The sequence below is a fragment of the Polypterus senegalus genome, chromosome 1, assembly GCF_016835505.1.
Source record: "Polypterus senegalus isolate Bchr_013 chromosome 1, ASM1683550v1, whole genome shotgun sequence".
In the NCBI taxonomy this organism is placed as follows: Eukaryota; Metazoa; Chordata; class Cladistia; order Polypteriformes; family Polypteridae; genus Polypterus; species Polypterus senegalus.
The window spans coordinates 80,799,211-80,818,236 of NC_053154.1; the positions used below are offsets into that span (position 1 = coordinate 80,799,211).

Genomic DNA, 19,026 nt, shown 5'->3' on the forward strand with positions numbered 1-19,026 from the left:
GAAATTTAAAATAAATGCTTGTAATTATGATGTTTTATTTCATGCCTGGATTCCCACAGTCAGTGTTTTCACTATATTTATCATGCCCTTTTTAATTCATTGCCTATTCTGAAAGGCTGCTAGAATGTTTTTTCTGTCCTGCACTTAACAAATTATGAACGTGCCAGGTTCCCATGAACCCTACATCCATCTTGCTTAAATTTGTTTTGGTGCTGTTACATATTGACAGTGTCAAAACAGCCCTACTCTACATCCAAAGCAGCTGAGCAGCCCATGATTCCTGGCACAATGGGGTCATTGTTAACAAAGAAAACAATACTCTGTTTTTTGTAATAAATTATAGTAGGATCTTTAAAACTAGTGTCATTCAAAACAAGTCAATGCTACATTCACTTTAAAGGCAAATTATATAGCCATATGCAGCAGTTGAATCTAAGTTCTATTACCAAATGTAAAATGTTTGTGTTCAATTTGGGTTTTAGGGATCTTCATAAACAATTATATTGTAATTCAGTAATTTTTAATTAAGACAATTTTGCTGAGAGAGTGAACTTGTGATTTTAATCAGCTTGTTCTACAAAAGAAAAACAATGATTAATGTGTAATTCTAACATTAATTTAGCTACTACCAATATGTTTTTAATCATCTATACTAATAAAAGGCAAAGCCCTCACTGACTCATCACTAATTCTCCAACTTCCCGTGTAGGTAGAAGGCTGAAATTTGGCAGGCTTATTCCTTACAGCTTACTTACAAAAGTTAAGCAGGTTTCATTTCGAAATTCTACACGTAACGGTCGACAACGTCCGCCATGTTGAACTTTATTTATGGCCCCATCTTCATGAAATTTGGTAGGCGGCTTCCCTGCACTAACCAAAATCGATATACGTACTTATTTCGGTGGTATGACGCCACTGTCGGCCACCATATTGAATTTTCCAAACGTCACTAATTCTCCAACTTCCCGTGTAGGTAGAAGGCTGAAATTTGGCAGGCTCATTCCTTACAGCTTACTTACAAATGTTAAGCAGGTTTTATTTTGAAATTCAACGCGCAATGGTCATAACGGTCAACAACGTCCGCCATGTTGAACTTTATTCATGGCCCCATCTTCACGAAATTTGGTAGGTGGCTTCCCTGCACTAACCAAAACCGATGTACGTACTTATTTCAGTGGTATGATGCCACTGTCGGCCACCATATTGAAGTTTCCAACGTCACTAATTCTCCAACTTCCCGTGTAGGAAGTTGTTACTTATGGGCCCATCTTCAAGAAATTTGATATGCGGGTTCCCAACACCAACTGAATCCTACTTACGTACATATATACGTCCATAGCCTGCAGCTCGGTCACCGTGTGAGGCTGCGTTGGGTCCCCCATCCAAACGACTCCCATGTTGTCGGCTGCCTGCCTATATAAGGCCGTCCGTGTCTCCAGTCTCTACATTCCCTTCCTTGCTTCGCCATGGGATTCACGTCTCCCTGCTGATAACTACAGCCTTTTTATTTAATCCACGGCTTCTCCGCTGTTTTATTGTTCATTTATTACGATTATAGTTATTGTGTAGGTATTTTAAACTTACTTTACATTGTTCAGGTACCCATTTCCTTTATCATTCCAACTGTACCCGCATTAACATGTCTATCGAGGTAATCACCATTGATCAAAGAACTGCCACTTACCGAGTGGTTTCCATGCCCAGAGATGGCACCTGCCTTTTTCCATTCTCTGTGTTACATATTGCACGGCCATATCAGGCTCACTCTTGATATCCGGAGGAACTTTGTGTCTTATGTATTGAATGACTGGGACAGGTTCAAGGTGTGGACTGATGTCGGTACAGGAGATAATTATACTACACAGGAGCACTATAAGAATGAAATGCTTAAGCCCTTCACCTATGCATCTGCATGTGAGTTGATGGCTGCCGCTGAATTGTTCAGTTGTCGCTTTCAAGTGTACCGAAATGGCCAAATATTTTACACCTTTGGACAACCGCCAGTGCCTCTTCAACATCTTAGATTAACAGGTGACAATTTCAGTAGTGGACACTTTGATGTTTATGAATGTTTAAACTCTCAAAAGCTGGATGTGAAGTTATCGATGAAACTGGTTGTATACTTATAGCGCTTGACAGATGCCGAATGTCTCTTCAACACAAGTCCTAAAAATACTGTCGTAATTGAAACAAACCATGAAACTCAAACCAATATTGACAGCAGCAATCCAAGCTGTGAGATTTGAAACAAGATTACTGTTCACATGGCCAACTGTACGTTTGCATGCTTAAGAGTAAGCTCCGCGTACAGCTTGGTCATATTACAACCGGAGGGCCGAACTCACAATGTGGTATACAAAAAGATACTTAACAAATAATTATTGGTATATTTTCTATCAGTTTAAAAAGATTCAAATTTCTTCTTAATAAAACTTTTAAGGCAGCACTTTGCTGCTGCAAGCGGGTATTTTGCTAGTATTCAATAAACAAATCAAGCCATTTAAGTAGAGTATCCTGACTCTTTGTGAAATCTGCACATTTCCTTTCTTGATTTAAAAAAAAAAAAGTATAACCAGAACACCTGCACAAATTAAACTGCAACCAGTTATCTGTATGTACAAATTATTGCTCCAACTGTAACTCTTCTGCAGGTCTCCATAGATGATTTAATACTGAAGAGCAGCATTACCTAATACAGATAAAGAATACCATTTAATTTTTTGAATAATCTTATCTGACTGATATTTGGCTGTTAAGGAATTTTGTTCTGTCGTTTTCATAGCTCAGCACCACATGCTGTAAGCCCAGTGGCCATATATCAACTTTGTATTAAGTAGGCACTTCACCCGCATGGTGAACTGGCTCCTAACTTTTGTTGGTGAAGCACTTCTGGATACCATCCTCCCTTTCCTGCACACTTCTCGGCTGTAACAATAATATTTTATGTACCTGAAAGTGATTAAGTTTAAGTCCAGTTTGCATACTGTTACTTAATGAAAGTTCCACAATTAAAATGGAATATGACATGAGTCCTTTGAACTCTGGATAAATATATAAATCAGACATTGACCATCTGCCCATTAAAAAGACTTGGCATTTCATGCTAAGACTGAGAGATATGAAACAGATCTTTACTTGGGATTTCTCAACCCCTCCTGCTCCCTTTGAGATAATTTAAGCATGCTAAACTGAGGGGGTAGACCTTGATCAAATGCAACAACTAGTACAGACCAGTTTTAAACCTTGCAGGAGACCTGATTTGTGCTTAGTACACAAGAGGGAATATGGTAGATAAGTCAGTATTCTTGTTTATAAATAGAAAGCTAAGACATTGTTAGTAAGCGGAGAATCCTAACTTTTTCAGATGGCCCGCCAACCTCAAATTGTATTGTGCAAAAGTAGTTGTGGTGTTATTAAAAATACAGTTTAGAAATATTTGTTGACTGTGACTGATTGATATCACTCTTTCAATGTTGTTAGTATTACCAAAAAATGTGTTTTGAAAGTAAAATTTGACTTTTGACTGGAAATGAGTGTTTATTTTTTCTCCCACTAATTTCCACCTCATACTACATTGAATTACTCCACATGCAGTATTTAATAATGCATTTTACATATTTGAGTGAATATCTTATTTTAGTAAAATGAACTGCCTTTTGCCTTAACATTTACCAGGCTGCCTTTCTTAACCCTACTGCTCTTATCAAGAGTCAAATGAGATGCCAGATTTACTGCTGTTTCATACTAGAACTGGCTTCCTTTTCATCCTTAAGACATTGGAAAATAACTTGTTACATTTTGCTTTTTTCCTTATACCATTACATAGTTTTTTCAATTTTGACAATGCTTATTATAGATATCTTAGATTACAGTTTTACACAGTTTGCCTTAATTGGATGGATACACTTTGCCTAAAACAGACTGTGGTATTGTACTGCCTAAAGTGCAGTCTTGTATGCATCGTTGTGTAATATTTCATTGCAAGAGAACCAGAATTGTTTACAAATACTTAACCAGATTCTCTGTACCTTGCATGCCCTTCCCATTTTCTGCAAATTAACCTCCAGGTTAAAATTTGGGAAGAAAATTTTTCATCTGCTATATTTTTATTGTACTAAACTTAGGGGAGAAAATTGTTCATCTGCTATACTTTTATTGTACTAAATTTACAAAATGCCAGATAGCCAAATGTGCGTATACATTAGAATGTTAAACAGAATGTACTCATTTTTAGAATGAATTTAAGTAGAAATTTTAACAGATATGGGACGGTAACTTCAAAAATTTAGAGAACATACCACTGTACCTGTGGCTTTGTATATGGTTATGCATTTTGTTTTTGATTAGTTTCTGTGAGCTTCCATTTTTTAAATGCGTTTCCAGAAAAAATCACTGCAGCTTTGTGTTTTTGATGTGTGTTTGTGTTTCCTTGTTTGCACACTAGTAGAACCTTTCTTATTGCTACAATAACAAGAAAGGTGGGACAAAGTGTGCTACAGAAACTGTGGAGCTGCTTACCAGATGTGGCCTGACCTGTGACCCATGGCTGGCTGAACTGCATTGCTCCCCCAATTTGGTACACAGCTTATTACAATTAAATTCTTGTAGTTAGGAAGCCACTTAAAATGGCTCTGAGTTGTTTGCATTTGTTAATCTGGTGAGTCTTTAATGTATGGCTTGTCTGTGAACACTAAAGCACAAATTTGTTTCTCCTTCAAACAGTCTTTATCTGCCTTTCAGAGATTTCTGAGTTTCTTTAATGTTGCATCAACAAGCTTTGGGAGTTTTCTGGTTAATTAGGTTAAACTGAGGGGAACATTATTATGTTTAGTTTTCCAAGTTGCTCCTCTGTATGGTTTTCTGATGAGTCATAGTTTGTAGATATTTAGTTGAACGTATATTATTGTCATATTTATTATCCACAACATTTCAATTCATGCGTCAAGTCTCACGGTCATTACCCCATAGTTCTTTTGGCTCCAAAAAGACTGCCAAAAGTCTCACCTCTGTGAAAACTAGTACAATAATTGCAAGGACTTGCAGGAATGGTCTACATACTCTCCCAGTCAAAGTTGTTTTTCCTCAGTCATTGTGTATGGCTGCAGATGTAAGATCGATACCACTCTTTAATTTTAGTTTGTATTGCTAAAAATGTTTTTTGAAAGCAAATTCTGACTTTTGAATGGAAATGAATGTGGGTCATTTATATAGAGATTAAATGCTTAATTAGAGCTATCAGCTTGAACCAAAAAATGAAATTCTCTAATCTAGTTATTAGAGAGATGTATATTTTAAATGATTCCTTTTATAAGGCCATTAACAAAGTGCTCAGTTTTGGTGTGATAAAATGTTTATTAAACTTTAATACATTTTTATTATGTGTACACTAATAGTAAAAAGTCAAAATATGTTGATCAGAATGGATGTCAGTGCAGAATATTTTATGTCACATCACTGCTTGTGTGTGTGTGTGGTGTTTTTTGATCAAAAATCAGGCTAGATTTACATTTCACTGTGAGTAGAACTTGCCTTGAAATACTAAATGGTGATCAGGTGCCGTTGCATGAAAAAATTTGTATCTCCTGTAAAGGACACCACCAAGTCAAATTTGTTCACAAACATATATACATTTGCTGTGTAAAACTGTATTCAAGTTTTTTGTATAAGTAAAATATTTTCTCCACTGTGGTGTTTTATGATCAAAATTTAGGGGCTTGGAGTGCGACTGGAAAGCAAAAGTTTAAAAACTTATCACAATGTTCTCTTTGAAGCAGCAAAAGCTTCAATGTAAGAAAACATCAGTCTGTTTTTTCAAAGCAATATTGTTAATAGGTTTTTGGAAATCATTTATTTGCATTTTCTTGGTAATGTTTTTCTTGAGGTAAGGTTGATTTCTTTTTGCAAAGGGTATTTAAGTCTGTTAACATTGGCCTCAGTGTGAAGAGTTTTTATTTAAAAATGCAAGGAAATCAACATGATACTAAGCACGTGGCAGAAACAGTTTAGTTCTGTTTTTGTCTTTTGGGAAACATTTTGGAAATGACGTTTCCACATTGTGGAAATAAAATGATGAAACCATTTCTGGCATTCTCTGTACGATAATCAAGATATCTTAAAGTTATGGCTTGTATTATATCTCAAATTCTGTAAGCCGCCTCAGAAAAGGTTTTGGCTAAATAGGTGAATACCTGATTTTGACGACCTATTAAAATTTTATAATGCTCAAGACTAATGGAAAGTGCTGCCATACGGGTTTCTACTATGGTCAACTCCTATAGCTACACTTTAGCATGAAAGGAGAAATGCAGCCCTAAGGCTTTGTTCACACAGGCGTTAAGTTTTTGGATAAACGAACTTGCTCTGAACGTCCTAGACGTTTATGTTGCATTTTGTGGTGGCGATCGATTGACTTCTACACCGCCGTTCGTTTGTCTCTAACGCAAGCCTGCAGCCCAAATTGTAGTTTGTGTGTTAACCTGTGGAGGCAGTGTCGGGAACTGGATATGAAAGCCCTTGTCGTTTTATTTGAGGTGCCTCCTTTCAATATGGACCATTTTGCTATGTTAGATATTAATCTTCTTGTTTTAAAAATACTCGTAATACAGCGACGTAGGGAGAGAAAAAATCGCTGCTGCTACTGGGTTCATGCTCTGACTGCACAACGTCGGGTTAAAGGAAGTTTTTTTTGTGCTTTATGAAGAAATGCGAAAATTTCCGCAAGTTTTAATTACTGTCAGATGTCGGTTTCCACTTTTGATTGTCTGCTGCAGCTGGTGCCATGCCACATTGCACGCCGATCAACCAATATGCGACTTGGTGTTAGCCCCGAAGAGAGACTACTTGTCACTTTGAGGTAAGGAAACAGTAGTCGAAGTGTGCGCTTACACCGGTGTTATGCACTGAAATAAGTCCCCCCCCACCCCGTCCCCCGCTCCTCCGAAGCGTAAAATAAACGCGCAATAAATGAACTAGAAGCGGTTTCCTTGCATTCGTTGGGTTTTGAATGCCAAGAAAAAGCTGCGTGCAACGTTTTTTTGATGCCGTATAAACGTGCAGCCAGACAAACGCATGTCACCAAAGCCCGTGGTGAACACTCTCATTGACTCCTACGTAGAAAACACTCGGCGCTTGATTCGCCACCGGACGCTTTAACGCAAAAAACGCTCGATTTTAACGCCCGTGTGAACGAGGCCTTGATGTGAAATGCAGTTAAAAAATTTTTTATTGTAATATACAGTAGATAAACTATATATACTTGTCTACAGCTTCATTTAATTTTACGCAAGGTCATTTGTATATAATAACTAAAATTATAATAAGCTTGCTTGTTTAGGTGATATTCTTCCTTTAAATGGAATTCATGAGGTATTTAATTGGGTTTTTCTCATGCACTCCATGTGCCATGTTTTTCCAGCACTAATAGTTTGTATCTGTAGCGGAGCTAATTTTTGAAAGGTTCATTTCAATATTTGTGGAGCTCATTCAAGCTGTCACAAAGTTGTGTTCTGCACAACAAAAGAGCCTTTAGACAGTAAAGGCTTGACACAACTAATTTGTTTGTTGAATTAAAAATCCTTTAGGTAAGGTCAACAGCTTGTCTTTGAATCACGTTACATTGGATGTACAGTTATCATGTATCATGTTATTTGTGGAACTTGCAACAGTCTACATCAGTTTATTCTAGAAAATGAATTTGTTGAACAGTTACAGTAATGTTGAGTAATGCAAGCCTTAAATTTTCATGTTTGAGTTCTTACTCTGAAGTTTTTTTCCCTTTCAGCCTCAGGTTTATGGATATGATGATCTTCAAATGCTGCAGACCAGAATTCCTCTGGTGAGTTTTTTCAGTTTTTGAATTTGTTTTGAATTAAGTCACAAGTGTAAACTGAAAGTATAACTAAGTATTTCTAGTGTTGAAGAAATTTTCATAATTTCTATATACAGTATATACAGCACACCCCCAAAATTTGCAGGGGTTACATTTCTAGTGCACCCACGAATTTTGGATGTGGTTTTAAAAAAAGTGTATTTTCATAGTTTAAACTCTAAATATGCCCCCAAAACACTTACATTTCAAACTCGGCTTAATACATTACCTAAAAATAAAGAATGTAAAGGTAAACCTGTATACTGTACTGCTATGTCTCCCACTGTGCTAGAATGTAAAATACCAATGTTACCGCTATATGTACTGTAATTCATGCAAGCGCGTTTTCATTGCCAGAAGCCTTAGACGGTGCAGCTTGTTTCGGTGGCATCTTGGGGCTTGAACCCGTAAACTGCAACATACTTGAGGTTAATGCATCCCTGGATGGCAAATACGTTTTTGCTGCACTTTTAAGTCAACATCACAATTAACAAAGAAAAAGTGGAATTTTAATGGAACACTTTTTTCATGCAAAGAGCATCACAATTATTGCAACACTAATCATTTTACACACTGCTAATGAACTGTAAAAACTATTTTTAAAACTACTAGAACAATATGTGCAAATTGCAACGCTTGGGTCACAGAATTGCACCGAAACACAGGAGATTGTAAAGACAGGTACTTTATTCAAACACTTCAAACAAACATGTCACTTTCAGAAGTTTAAGGAGCTCAGTATGCAGTTATAGATTTAAAAAATAGACAAATATTAAAGAATATGCAAACATTATAGGGGAGCACAACCCCCAACAGTAGCAGAGAATGTCTGGGGATGAGAGAGAAACAAAGCAATCAGCCAAAAAGGACAGGCACTGTTCATGCTTTTTTAAGTAAACGTAGCATCATACGAGAAGACAGTGATTTATTTATTTTTATGATGGAGATTCCAGGGACGCATCCAGCCTTGACCCTACCCGCTCACAAACGGAGACAAAAACAAAGCAAACCGGTAATCAAACAGCAAATAAAGAATGTAATGAAAACGATAATACCACCCCTATTCCCCTTATGGCGATTTACACATTAAATACACTCACAGTAAATCATGAAAAAGTTCATGGAAAACGGCAACGGATGAAATGTAATGATGAAAATAGATAGTCCAGAGATCCGCACATTGAATGGAAATGTACAGATAATTCTACTGGTAGTTCCTGAAATGTTGAAGATGGGTGGACGGGTTCAGGAGCGCTCCTTTCTTTGCAGGATGGCCATGAATCCACTTACAATCCTCATGTACACAGAGAGACATTCCAGATGCACAAAACTATCCAGGACAATATGATTAAGTACAGGTAACCCAACAGAAGGCAGACAGGATCTTAAAACACTGACATCCTTTAACCTCAACAGCCCCAGCACCCTCAGCAGAAGACCAATCAGAGCTGCTGCAGGTACTGCTGGGAGTTGCAGTTTCAAATTCTATTGGCAACTTTCACCATCCCAAGTTGCGGTTTTCTCTACAGCTGCTTCCTGTTCTCTCTACAGTACAGTATTGCCACGAAAAAAGCCATAAAAATTGCAGAGGATATTTGCGGTTTCCGCTAACAATTATATTAGTTAGGTTCTAAGGAAAAATCCGCAAATGACTGACGCCACGAGCGTTGAACCACGACTTCATGGGGGCCTACTGTATATATCTTTGTATGTATTTCTTAGGATCATTAGTTCTGTTTATGTATCTTTTTTTTGTGTGTGGTTTTCCTTTGTGCTTGATAATAGCCCAATTGGTATTCCTACTAAAACTAGGGAGGTGCTTACCATATGCAGCCTGTCCAGTGACATGTGGTTGGCTAAACAGCATTTCTGTTTCAAGAAATTATTGTTGTTCTTCAAGGGTAATGATTAAAAGAAAAGACTGTTAAAAGAAAAAAAAAAAAGGTTTTAGTAATGGAGAATGTTGTAATTTTTGAGATGCTGACCTTTCTTTGAAGAGCACTTAGTTGTTTTTAAATAATACACTAGGATGCAACTTCGTATTTTTAGTTTATCTATCTTAATCTCTAAATGCAAACTTTTTCTATCAGGATTACTACAGCATTCCTTTTGCCACACCTACAACAGCACTGACAGGAAGAGATGCCACCCTGACTAACAACCCATACTCTGGTAAGAGTTTATTGCTAACAGATGTTTAGTTTATTTGTTTACATTGCAGTTATTTGAATTTCCACATGTGTTTTAATTAATTTGTTAAAATATACTTCAGCATTAATGTTGTAAGTTTAATGTATTTTATTGTGCTCCTAATATTTTTAACAATATAGCTAATTTGTGATTTTACTATTTTTGTAGGTGATTTAACAAAGTTTGGACGTGGTGATGCTTCTTCTCCTGCACCAGCCACTACCTTGGCTCAGCCGCAACAGAACCAGACACAGACTCACCATACCACCCAGCAAACATTCCTGAACACAGCCCTTCCTCCAGGCTACAGTTATACTAGCCTTCCCTACTATACTGGTGTACCGGGACTCCCTAACACTTTTCAGTATGGACCTGCAATGTTTCCGGTGAGCCAGTATTCTGTCCTTCTGAGAACCAGTCAGGAAAAGATGATTTGAAAGCATTCTCCTTAGGAGATCTGAAGGAATTTTAAAGTAAATAGGCTCACCCGCCTTTTAAGGCGACCGACTTTTAAGTTGACCACTTCTTAAGGCAATTCAATATGTAGATCAATTTGATATTCTATGCAAACTCATTAATTTGGTTATATTGCATTTGAGCGGTATTAGTTTAATACTCGTAGTTTCTTTTTTTCTATATTAAGGTCACCCTTTTGAACCCCCCTGATATTTACTACACGGTGAGGCATTTGTACTCCATCAACATTAATTTATTTCCAGAGACATAATTTTGTCTATTTTTCCAGCGCATCGCGCACAAAAGCAAGAGAACGATGGGAGCACCAGAATTCTGCTCACATCATGTCGCTTCGTACCGCAAGCTTCAAGTAGTAAGTCTGTGATAAGTGGAATACCGCTACGCTTTCCACTCACGGACGGAAGGACAATCCCACCGCTTTATATAGTAAGAAAGAAGAAGAAGATATCGCACAGTCTGGAGTATAAAATCATCTTTACCTGGAAAACAAAACTACAAATCCCATCGCATTGCAAAATGGACGGGGCGTGTGAAACTCTGTGCCTGCGTAGCACTCACGGGACGGAAGGACAATCCCGACCGCTTTTATATAGAAGGATTCTTAAAATAATCTTAAGAGTACATTTCTAACTTTGAGTCAACAGGAGAAGGAACACATGGTCATCTTTTATTGTGTGTGTATTAAAACTAATAAAAAAAATACAGTTGCACTCTGTTTCATTGTATATTTATGTTTTAGCAGTATCAGGCTAAAATACACAAAATGAAATATGTAAATATGAGCAAATATATAAATTTAAACGTTACTGCTAAAACTAAATTAAAATAGATTGACAAAACTAACGTGTACCCTGTACTACTGTTTTAAATTAGCAGAAACCAATTCTTCCAACTTTTGTATTTCATCCTATCAACCTTTCTCTTTTGCAGAGGATTAAACAATTCTATACACTGATTTTTATAATTTTACTGACTTAATTATTGATTATCTGGTACTAGTGACTTCATCCTAATGGAATTATTGACAGTAACAATTGTATCATCTCTTGTCATTTAGCTTCGCTTAGAGAGCCATGAGAAGCAGTGTTTGCACCTTACACATTCATAATTATGCAAATAGGATTGTGGCAAAAGGGAGGACTGGTAGCATTAAAAACAGTTGTAGCAAGTAAATATCATGGCAGGATTCAAAAGAAATGGCTGTTCTGCTAATCTTATGCTGATATGCACTGCTCTCTAATACATTTGCTGTGCTATCAAACATAATCGCAGAAAGACACAGTTTGCGGGAATAATAAAAAGGCATACTTAATTGCTAAATACAAATATGCAAACAGAGTTTGTCATTCAGTATAACCTACAAGTAAAAGCACACGTTTTTCAATGGTATGTTGAGGAACATAATGCTGTCTTAGTTATAAACTTGAGTGCTGTTAACGACAGTCAAAGTAATCTTCTAATTCTAGATTTGTACACGGGCATAAGCAATATCAAAGTGTGATTACTTATGTAAGAAATCTTGAAAACACCAAAACAAGGGCTGTCTTAACAGGAGTTCTGAATTAAACTATCAATGTAAAACTAAACCTGTTTGATTTTAGCCAGGAAGCATTAAAGTTGGGATGCATGTTAAAAAGATACACATTTAGAAAATTCAACACTAGTTAAAAATTAATGATGCAGATACAGTGTTACAATATCAAATGTTATAAAACTACCAGATTAATTTTCTGACAAACCAGAAAACAGACATTTAAAAGCATGTTGTTTATATAAAAAAAAAAATAATTAAATGTAAACATCCTGAATTTTAATTCTTGAATTTCAGTAATTCAGCATTACGGATTTAATGTTTGGATTTTTATTCCAGCGTTTCTGCCACACATTAAAAGTTCAAGCCCTGCATTGTGTTTTCATATTAATCAATGCCAGTGCTAGGTTGGTAACTACTTGATGGATATAGCACAATTCTAAAGCTGTTATTGTTAGTATTAATATATTTTATATTGTGTTACAGACAAAGGCTCCATATTCATTTCAGTAATGGAAGTACATGTACTTTAATAAACCGTTGAATGGGGTTTTTGTGTTATCAGAAAGTATCAAGTATTGTAAAATTTTGCTAGTATTGAGTGCAAAATATCTGGTATTGTGATATCCTGAATAGAATATAGATTTCTCTAATTGTATTTTTAGCTTCTTGATGGAAATTTAAACAGTAACCAGCCTGAGGTTCTTTCCTGATCCTAGTGGAAAAAACTGTATACAGTGATCCCTCGCTATATCGCGATTTGAATTTCCCGGCTTCACTCCATCGCTGATTTTAAATGTAAGCATGTCTAAATATATATCACGGATTTTTCGCTGGTTCGCGGAATTTCTGCGGACAATGGGTCTTTTTTAATTTCTGGTACATGCTTCCTCAGTTTCTTTGCCCAGTTGATTTCATACAAGGGACGCTATTGGCGGATGGCTTAGAAGCTACCCAATCAAAGCATGTATTACGTATTAAATAAAACTCCTCAATGATATACGATATGCTTCCCGCGCGGTGCTTGATTGTTTGCTTTTCTCTGTCTCTCTCACTCTCTCTGACATTCTCTGCAGATGATGGCAGGGGTGTGAGCAGAGGGGCTGTTTGCACAGAGGCTGTATGCCTAAAGGATACGGACGCTCCTCTTAAAAAATGCCGCTTTATCGCGGTGCTTCGGCATACTTAAAAGCTTAAAAGCACGTATTGATTTTTTGATTGTTTGCTTTTCTCTCAATCTCTCTCTCTGACATTCTCTGCTCCTGACACGCATTCTTTGAAGAGGAAGATATGTTTGCATTCTTTTAATTGTGAGAAAGAACTGTCATCTCTGTCTTGTCATGGAGCACAGTTTAAACTTTTGACTAAAGGGTGTTATTTCATGTCTAGAGGGCTCTAATAATGTTAACAGTGTGGGAGAGTTTATAAGGGCTTAAAATATATATAAAAATAACCATACAAACATATGGTTTCTACTTCACGGATTTTCATCTATCGTAGGGGGTTCTGGAACACAACCCCCGCGATCAAGGAGGGATTACTGTACTGATTAAACAAGATTGGCAGACTCATTCTAGTTGTTTTATACTTAATGAAACATGTTAACTCAGACCCTTGTTTGTTTAAAAAAAGCCATAGATTAAAAACAGAAAAATTAGATAAAAGGTAGTAGATTGGGGCAAAAATACTCTTTATAAAGTCCTCAACACTTTGTTTACTCTATTGTACCATTTTTACTTCTCTGGTTTAGACCCAAATTGTCAATTTTTAAGGTACTATTTTACTTTTAGTGCTACACAGTATACATTCTAAAAGCATGCTTAATGTAAAGAAGAATCATCTGCCTTGCTGTTTGCAATGCATTGTTTAAACTGTGTTGTTGACAGATGAGGTATTTTTCCTCCAGACACGAGCATATTGACTACATCCTCCAGCAGACACAACCCTATTTTTGAAGTTTTCAGCTGCAGTGTTATCCATACCTTATTTGTGTTTATTCAACATGCACTGTTATGTAGTATGCGGTTTGTGGACTTCAGGGTAGCTTATAATAAAGTTGTCCACTTTTATTGGCATTGTTTGGGCAGCCCCATCTGCTTTTCTTTAAAAGACTGTGAAACTGGATTGGATTTGATGCAGTCCATTACATTTTACTTGAAGCTAAGTACTGGGCACAGCCTCTCTCCTCCCCACATGTACACTGGAACCTCCATGAAAGCAAAAAGGTGAGACACCCTAATAATGCTACCAGGCCTTCACTGTCTGGCTAGAATAAAACCCTCACCCTGTTGAGATAATCTGCACTCAAATGGCCTGCCTCATGCTTTAAAGTCTGAAAAGGGACAAAGCTCCAAAGTAACCTTGAAATGTCTTCTCAGTAAAAGCCCCCACCAAAGGAGGGTAACTGTAAATCTTGGCTGGTGCAAAGATGGGCTTTCAAATAAACATTTATAAAAAAAATATATATATATATTTATTTGGGAAACAAATACCAAAAAAGTAACAACTCCACAAAGTAAAAAGATGTTATTAAAGGAGTTGTCTAAAAGGCAATCCACTGTGAACACATCCCAACAAATGCAGTGTACTAATCTAAGTCCTAAAACAAGGCAAAAATAATCAAATTTGGAAACTACAACCACAAAATTTATATTCACAATACACAAAAAATGATTCCGATATATATATATATATATGGGGCCTGTTTAATGTCACCAGTTTATATAACATACCTTTTGAGAGGATAAAACCTGCACAAGGAGTGTGTTCAAATGTGTGCCTACTACATACAGTGCTCACACTGGGGATTTGAGCCCAAAACCATGGAGCTGTGAGGAAGCAGAGTTAACCAAAATATATTAATAAAATGAAAAACCTAGGTATCATGTGAGATGTTAAGAATGCACCAAAACAGGTTTTACATACTGATATGCTGTTTTTCATACAGGTTTTACAATGATTGTGAAGAGTGTTCTCATACTAGCTAGTAGCTACATTTTTTTGTGTGTAGAGTTTTTTTGTGTAAAAAAAAAAAAAAAAACTTGTTGGAACAAGGCCTGTACAAGTGTCATGATGTAGGACTGGAGTGGAGAGGAAAGCAATCCTAAATAATGCACCATCTTACTGGTGTGCTTCAGTATGAATTGGATGCAAAACATTTGCTTGAATCCTTGACAAAAAGTTTATGGCACTATGTTTTGCATGACTGTTTTTGAGAAGGCCATTAGTATTAAATGAATTTGTAAATATAAAAAAAATAATAAACTTGGTCAGATTAAACCTTAAATCTTACATCAGTTGGGCAAATATTTTAGAATACAACTAATAGTAACCAATTGTAGAATCCCATTGGGTTTTCATGAATAGCTGAGATACGAAATTCCCTTTATTTTAGGAACACGTTTTGCAGTAAAGGTAAAGTTCCCCAAAGTGCAAATTAAACATTGAATCAAAGTGAAACTGCAAAGTTGTTTTTTTTTTTTTTTTAATTGACTGTATTAGCGTTTGTTTTCTTGCTTGTCACTTTGATTTATAATAGATAATGACATGTTTGTTCTTTAGGTGGCTCCTGCCTCTTCAAAGCAGCATGGTGTGAATGTCAGTGTCAACACTTCTGCCGCTCCTTTCCAGCAAGCAAGTGGATATGGTTCTCATGGCTACAGCACTGGTGAGAATACGATTTTTATTCCCCCTTTCTGTGTCGTAAATCATGTTACTAAAGAGGTTTTAGATGTCTCCTGTTGTAATAAACTACTGTAGTGGCATCATCTGCCTAGTAGAATTTGCCTGTTTGTATAGCTCCATACCATGCGTCTGTGTCCTTGTATCATTGAGCAAAGCTAAATTTAACATTTGCCGTTCCCACCCTCCCATTATAGTTTGTAGACTAAGGCTGTTTGCATACCATGCCCCGTGTGTATGTGCTGCCTTTTTTTTTTAATTAAATACCAGCTGCCTCTTACTATCCTTGTAGCTGATTTGGGATGCATTGAGCAGTTTGTTTCTTATCCTACTAGGTGATAATGCTTCATAAAGTAATTGTAATCTTGGGTTATTTATTTAACTGAAAAAGTACAGTTTGTTTTTATATTATCTTTAAGGTAGATTGTGATGTATAGTGTTGTGAAAATTGATAGCAGGGGCATCTTATCTAGGGTAAAGCACATGTCTTATTGTGAAAATATTAATATTTAAAATATTGTGGTTTATGGCCACACAGATTAATTTTCATTTTATTTCCATTGTCAAAAATGGCTAGTCTCAATAGCTGCCCCATGCTTGCACAGTTTACCAGCTTCTTTTTACTTTTTTACCACATTATATATTTTGGCTAATCTGTATTAGAGCTGGGCAATTTGTATTGGATTTTTCAGATACTTGTTTATAAAAATATAAAGAGAGAGAGGAACTAAAGGTTATTTCCTTGCTGACAAGGGGGGGAAAAGGTTATAAATGCAATGTTTCAGCTGTATAGCCATCATTATGTGTGCAATACATATGAGGGAACAAAGCCGCGGCAGGGGAATGGAGAAAAGATAAGAGTAGGTGACAAAAAGCCTATATTTGAGAAGATGGAAGGGAAAGATATATAAAAAGAAAAAGTTGGTCATTAAGACCTCGAGAAAGATGTAATCCCTGGTTCAGAATGAGTGTAGCTTCTTCTTTAAAGCTCTGTTGAATAACACAAGCAGAGGTCAGTGTGGATATGATGAAAGGATGTGAAGTGTTTTACAATAGGCTTTATAGGATCTTTAGTTTTAATTGCTCGTACATACTGCTTTCATCTTCCCCGGCTTTGTTCCCTCCTGTATATGTTACCTGCTCTTTCCTTTTCAGTTGCACACCTAATGGAGGTTTTGCAGCTAAAATATTGTCTTTAACATTGATTTCTTTTCAGTGTGGAAATTACCTTTAACCCTTTTTTGCTTTTGCAGATGCATACTGATATATTGAATACTATATATGTATATATACACACACACATACATTCTCTCTCTCTCTAATTAAAATACACAGTATGTTTTAATTAAACCCAAAGAAAAAAGTCAAGGAATCATTATGTGTACAAAATGTTTGATATATCAAATTAGTCACCTTTTGCTGATGCAATGAGTGGCTCTTTGATGGCTCGAATTTTCGCTCGTAACTCGAGAGGGAGATTTATATTATGAAGAATATCTGAACTCTTTTAAATTATTTTGGAGCCCTTTTCAGTTTAATGCAAATAAATAATTCTAAATTATAGATCTTCTAAGATCAATTTTGGAGGCTTCCTTCACATCAGCAGATCATCTTGTGAATAGTAAACTAAAATGTTTTCAGTGTTTTTAATGTATATCTTATCTCTATATTAAGAAATATACAGGATGAGCCAAAATGAAGTACCACATTTCTCAATGTCGTTGCATGAGGTAGAGGCAACCGAGTGAGTTGGGGTGGGTGTCCTTTGATAGGTGAACCCTTTTTCAGTTGGCAACATGTCTTGATCGGGTGCGCACCGTGCTTTCACGGTCTTTAAGTGTTCTTCAAAAACAATGAACCCATCACCACTACACAATGCGCAAACATTCCGTAAACCATTCATCAAGATGCTATGATCATGTGCATCAACCGCTGCACAGTTGAGCGCACTACAGTTTGGTGCGCCATTCCAGAATTTGGCATTCTCTGACCTTACTTTTTTTTGGGGGGTATTGGAGTAATGGTCACCGTCACTTCAGAGTGTTACATTGAATTACTACAGAACGTTTTGCGGCCCCAACTGGAAGAAATATATATATATGGTGGATGCCTCCGGGTGGCCTTCACATTTGCCTGATCTTTTTGTGTATTTGTTTCTGCTTTCTTTCTTTTTTGTAAAATAAATGCTTGAAATATGGTACTTTTTGGCACATCCTGTTTAGAAGTCAATGTAGCTTTAAACGAATATTGTTTCATTGACTGGGCTCCAGGTTTGCTAACTCCTGACTCCATTTAGGTTTTGTTGAAGTGTTTCCCCGACTTTTTTTTCCCCCCCCTGTGGTGGCACACTGTTCTTGTTTTTAGATTATTTAAAAAAAAAAAAATCCCAAGGCACACCACTATTCTCCTAAGCACAACTGTGTTTTGTCTCGTACACATTCTCAACTATCCAAAGTGGTGGGACTACCACAGAAGCTCGTAAAAATGCAACTCTGAGATCAGCATTCACAGACACGACACAAAGTGAGCACTTTGAGTGCTTCTCCCAGCTGCTTCATGCCTCTGCCCACCACTCTCTCCCGCTGAGGTAAATCGTATGCCCACTATCCAATGGCCCTGTGAGACTCGCTGGCAACCTCACACACCCAGGCTGTGGACTCTACAAGCCAGGAGACACATCCATAGTTTTCTAAGTGCAGTGTCTAGAATATAGCATTTGTGGAGCTGCTTTTATGCCAGCTCCTCCAGCTAGTTCTGTCGTCCTCTGAGATGCCTCAACCACCTGTAGAGCTTGTCCCCCTCAGGTTCAGATCTAGATGTGCTACTTTTTTTCCCAAGGAACACCTGGGTAGTTCTTATGGCGTACCACTGTCCTGTGGCAAACTGGCATAGAGGTTTACATAACATAGTATCCAGCCTACACTTTAAATCTTTTATCTCTGTATGTATGTATATATGTGTGTATGTATATGTATATATATATATATATATATGTATATATATATATATACATACACACACACAGTGGGTATAGAAATTATTCAGACCCTGTTCAATTTTGCCTTGTTTGTTATATTGCAGCCATTTGCTAAAATGTACACACAGCAACCCATATTGACAGACAAAAATAATTTTTGAAATTGTTGCAGATTTATTAAAAAAGAAAAACTGAAATATCACAGGGTCCCAAGTGTTCAGACCCTTTGCTGTGACACTCATATATTTAACTCAGGTGCTTTCCATTTCTTCTGATCATCCTTGAGATCACCTTCATTTGAGT

The 19,026-nt window shown here is 36.7% G+C and overlaps 1 protein-coding gene across 4 annotated transcripts in view; it reads left to right on the top strand.

Annotated features, from left to right (window-relative positions):
- ubap2l (ubiquitin associated protein 2-like) overlaps window positions 1-19,026 on the top strand; it is a 230,061-nt gene that overhangs the window by 166,530 nt on the left and 44,505 nt on the right. For all 4 annotated transcript variants that reach the window (XM_039751895.1, XM_039751904.1, XM_039751923.1 and 1 more), the window contains 4 exons: window positions 7,781-7,834; window positions 9,958-10,039; window positions 10,226-10,443; window positions 15,627-15,732. In XM_039751895.1, the coding sequence (XP_039607829.1) occupies window positions 7,781-7,834; window positions 9,958-10,039; window positions 10,226-10,443; window positions 15,627-15,732 (460 nt within the window). The remainder of the gene's footprint in view (window positions 1-7,780; window positions 7,835-9,957; window positions 10,040-10,225; window positions 10,444-15,626; window positions 15,733-19,026) is intronic.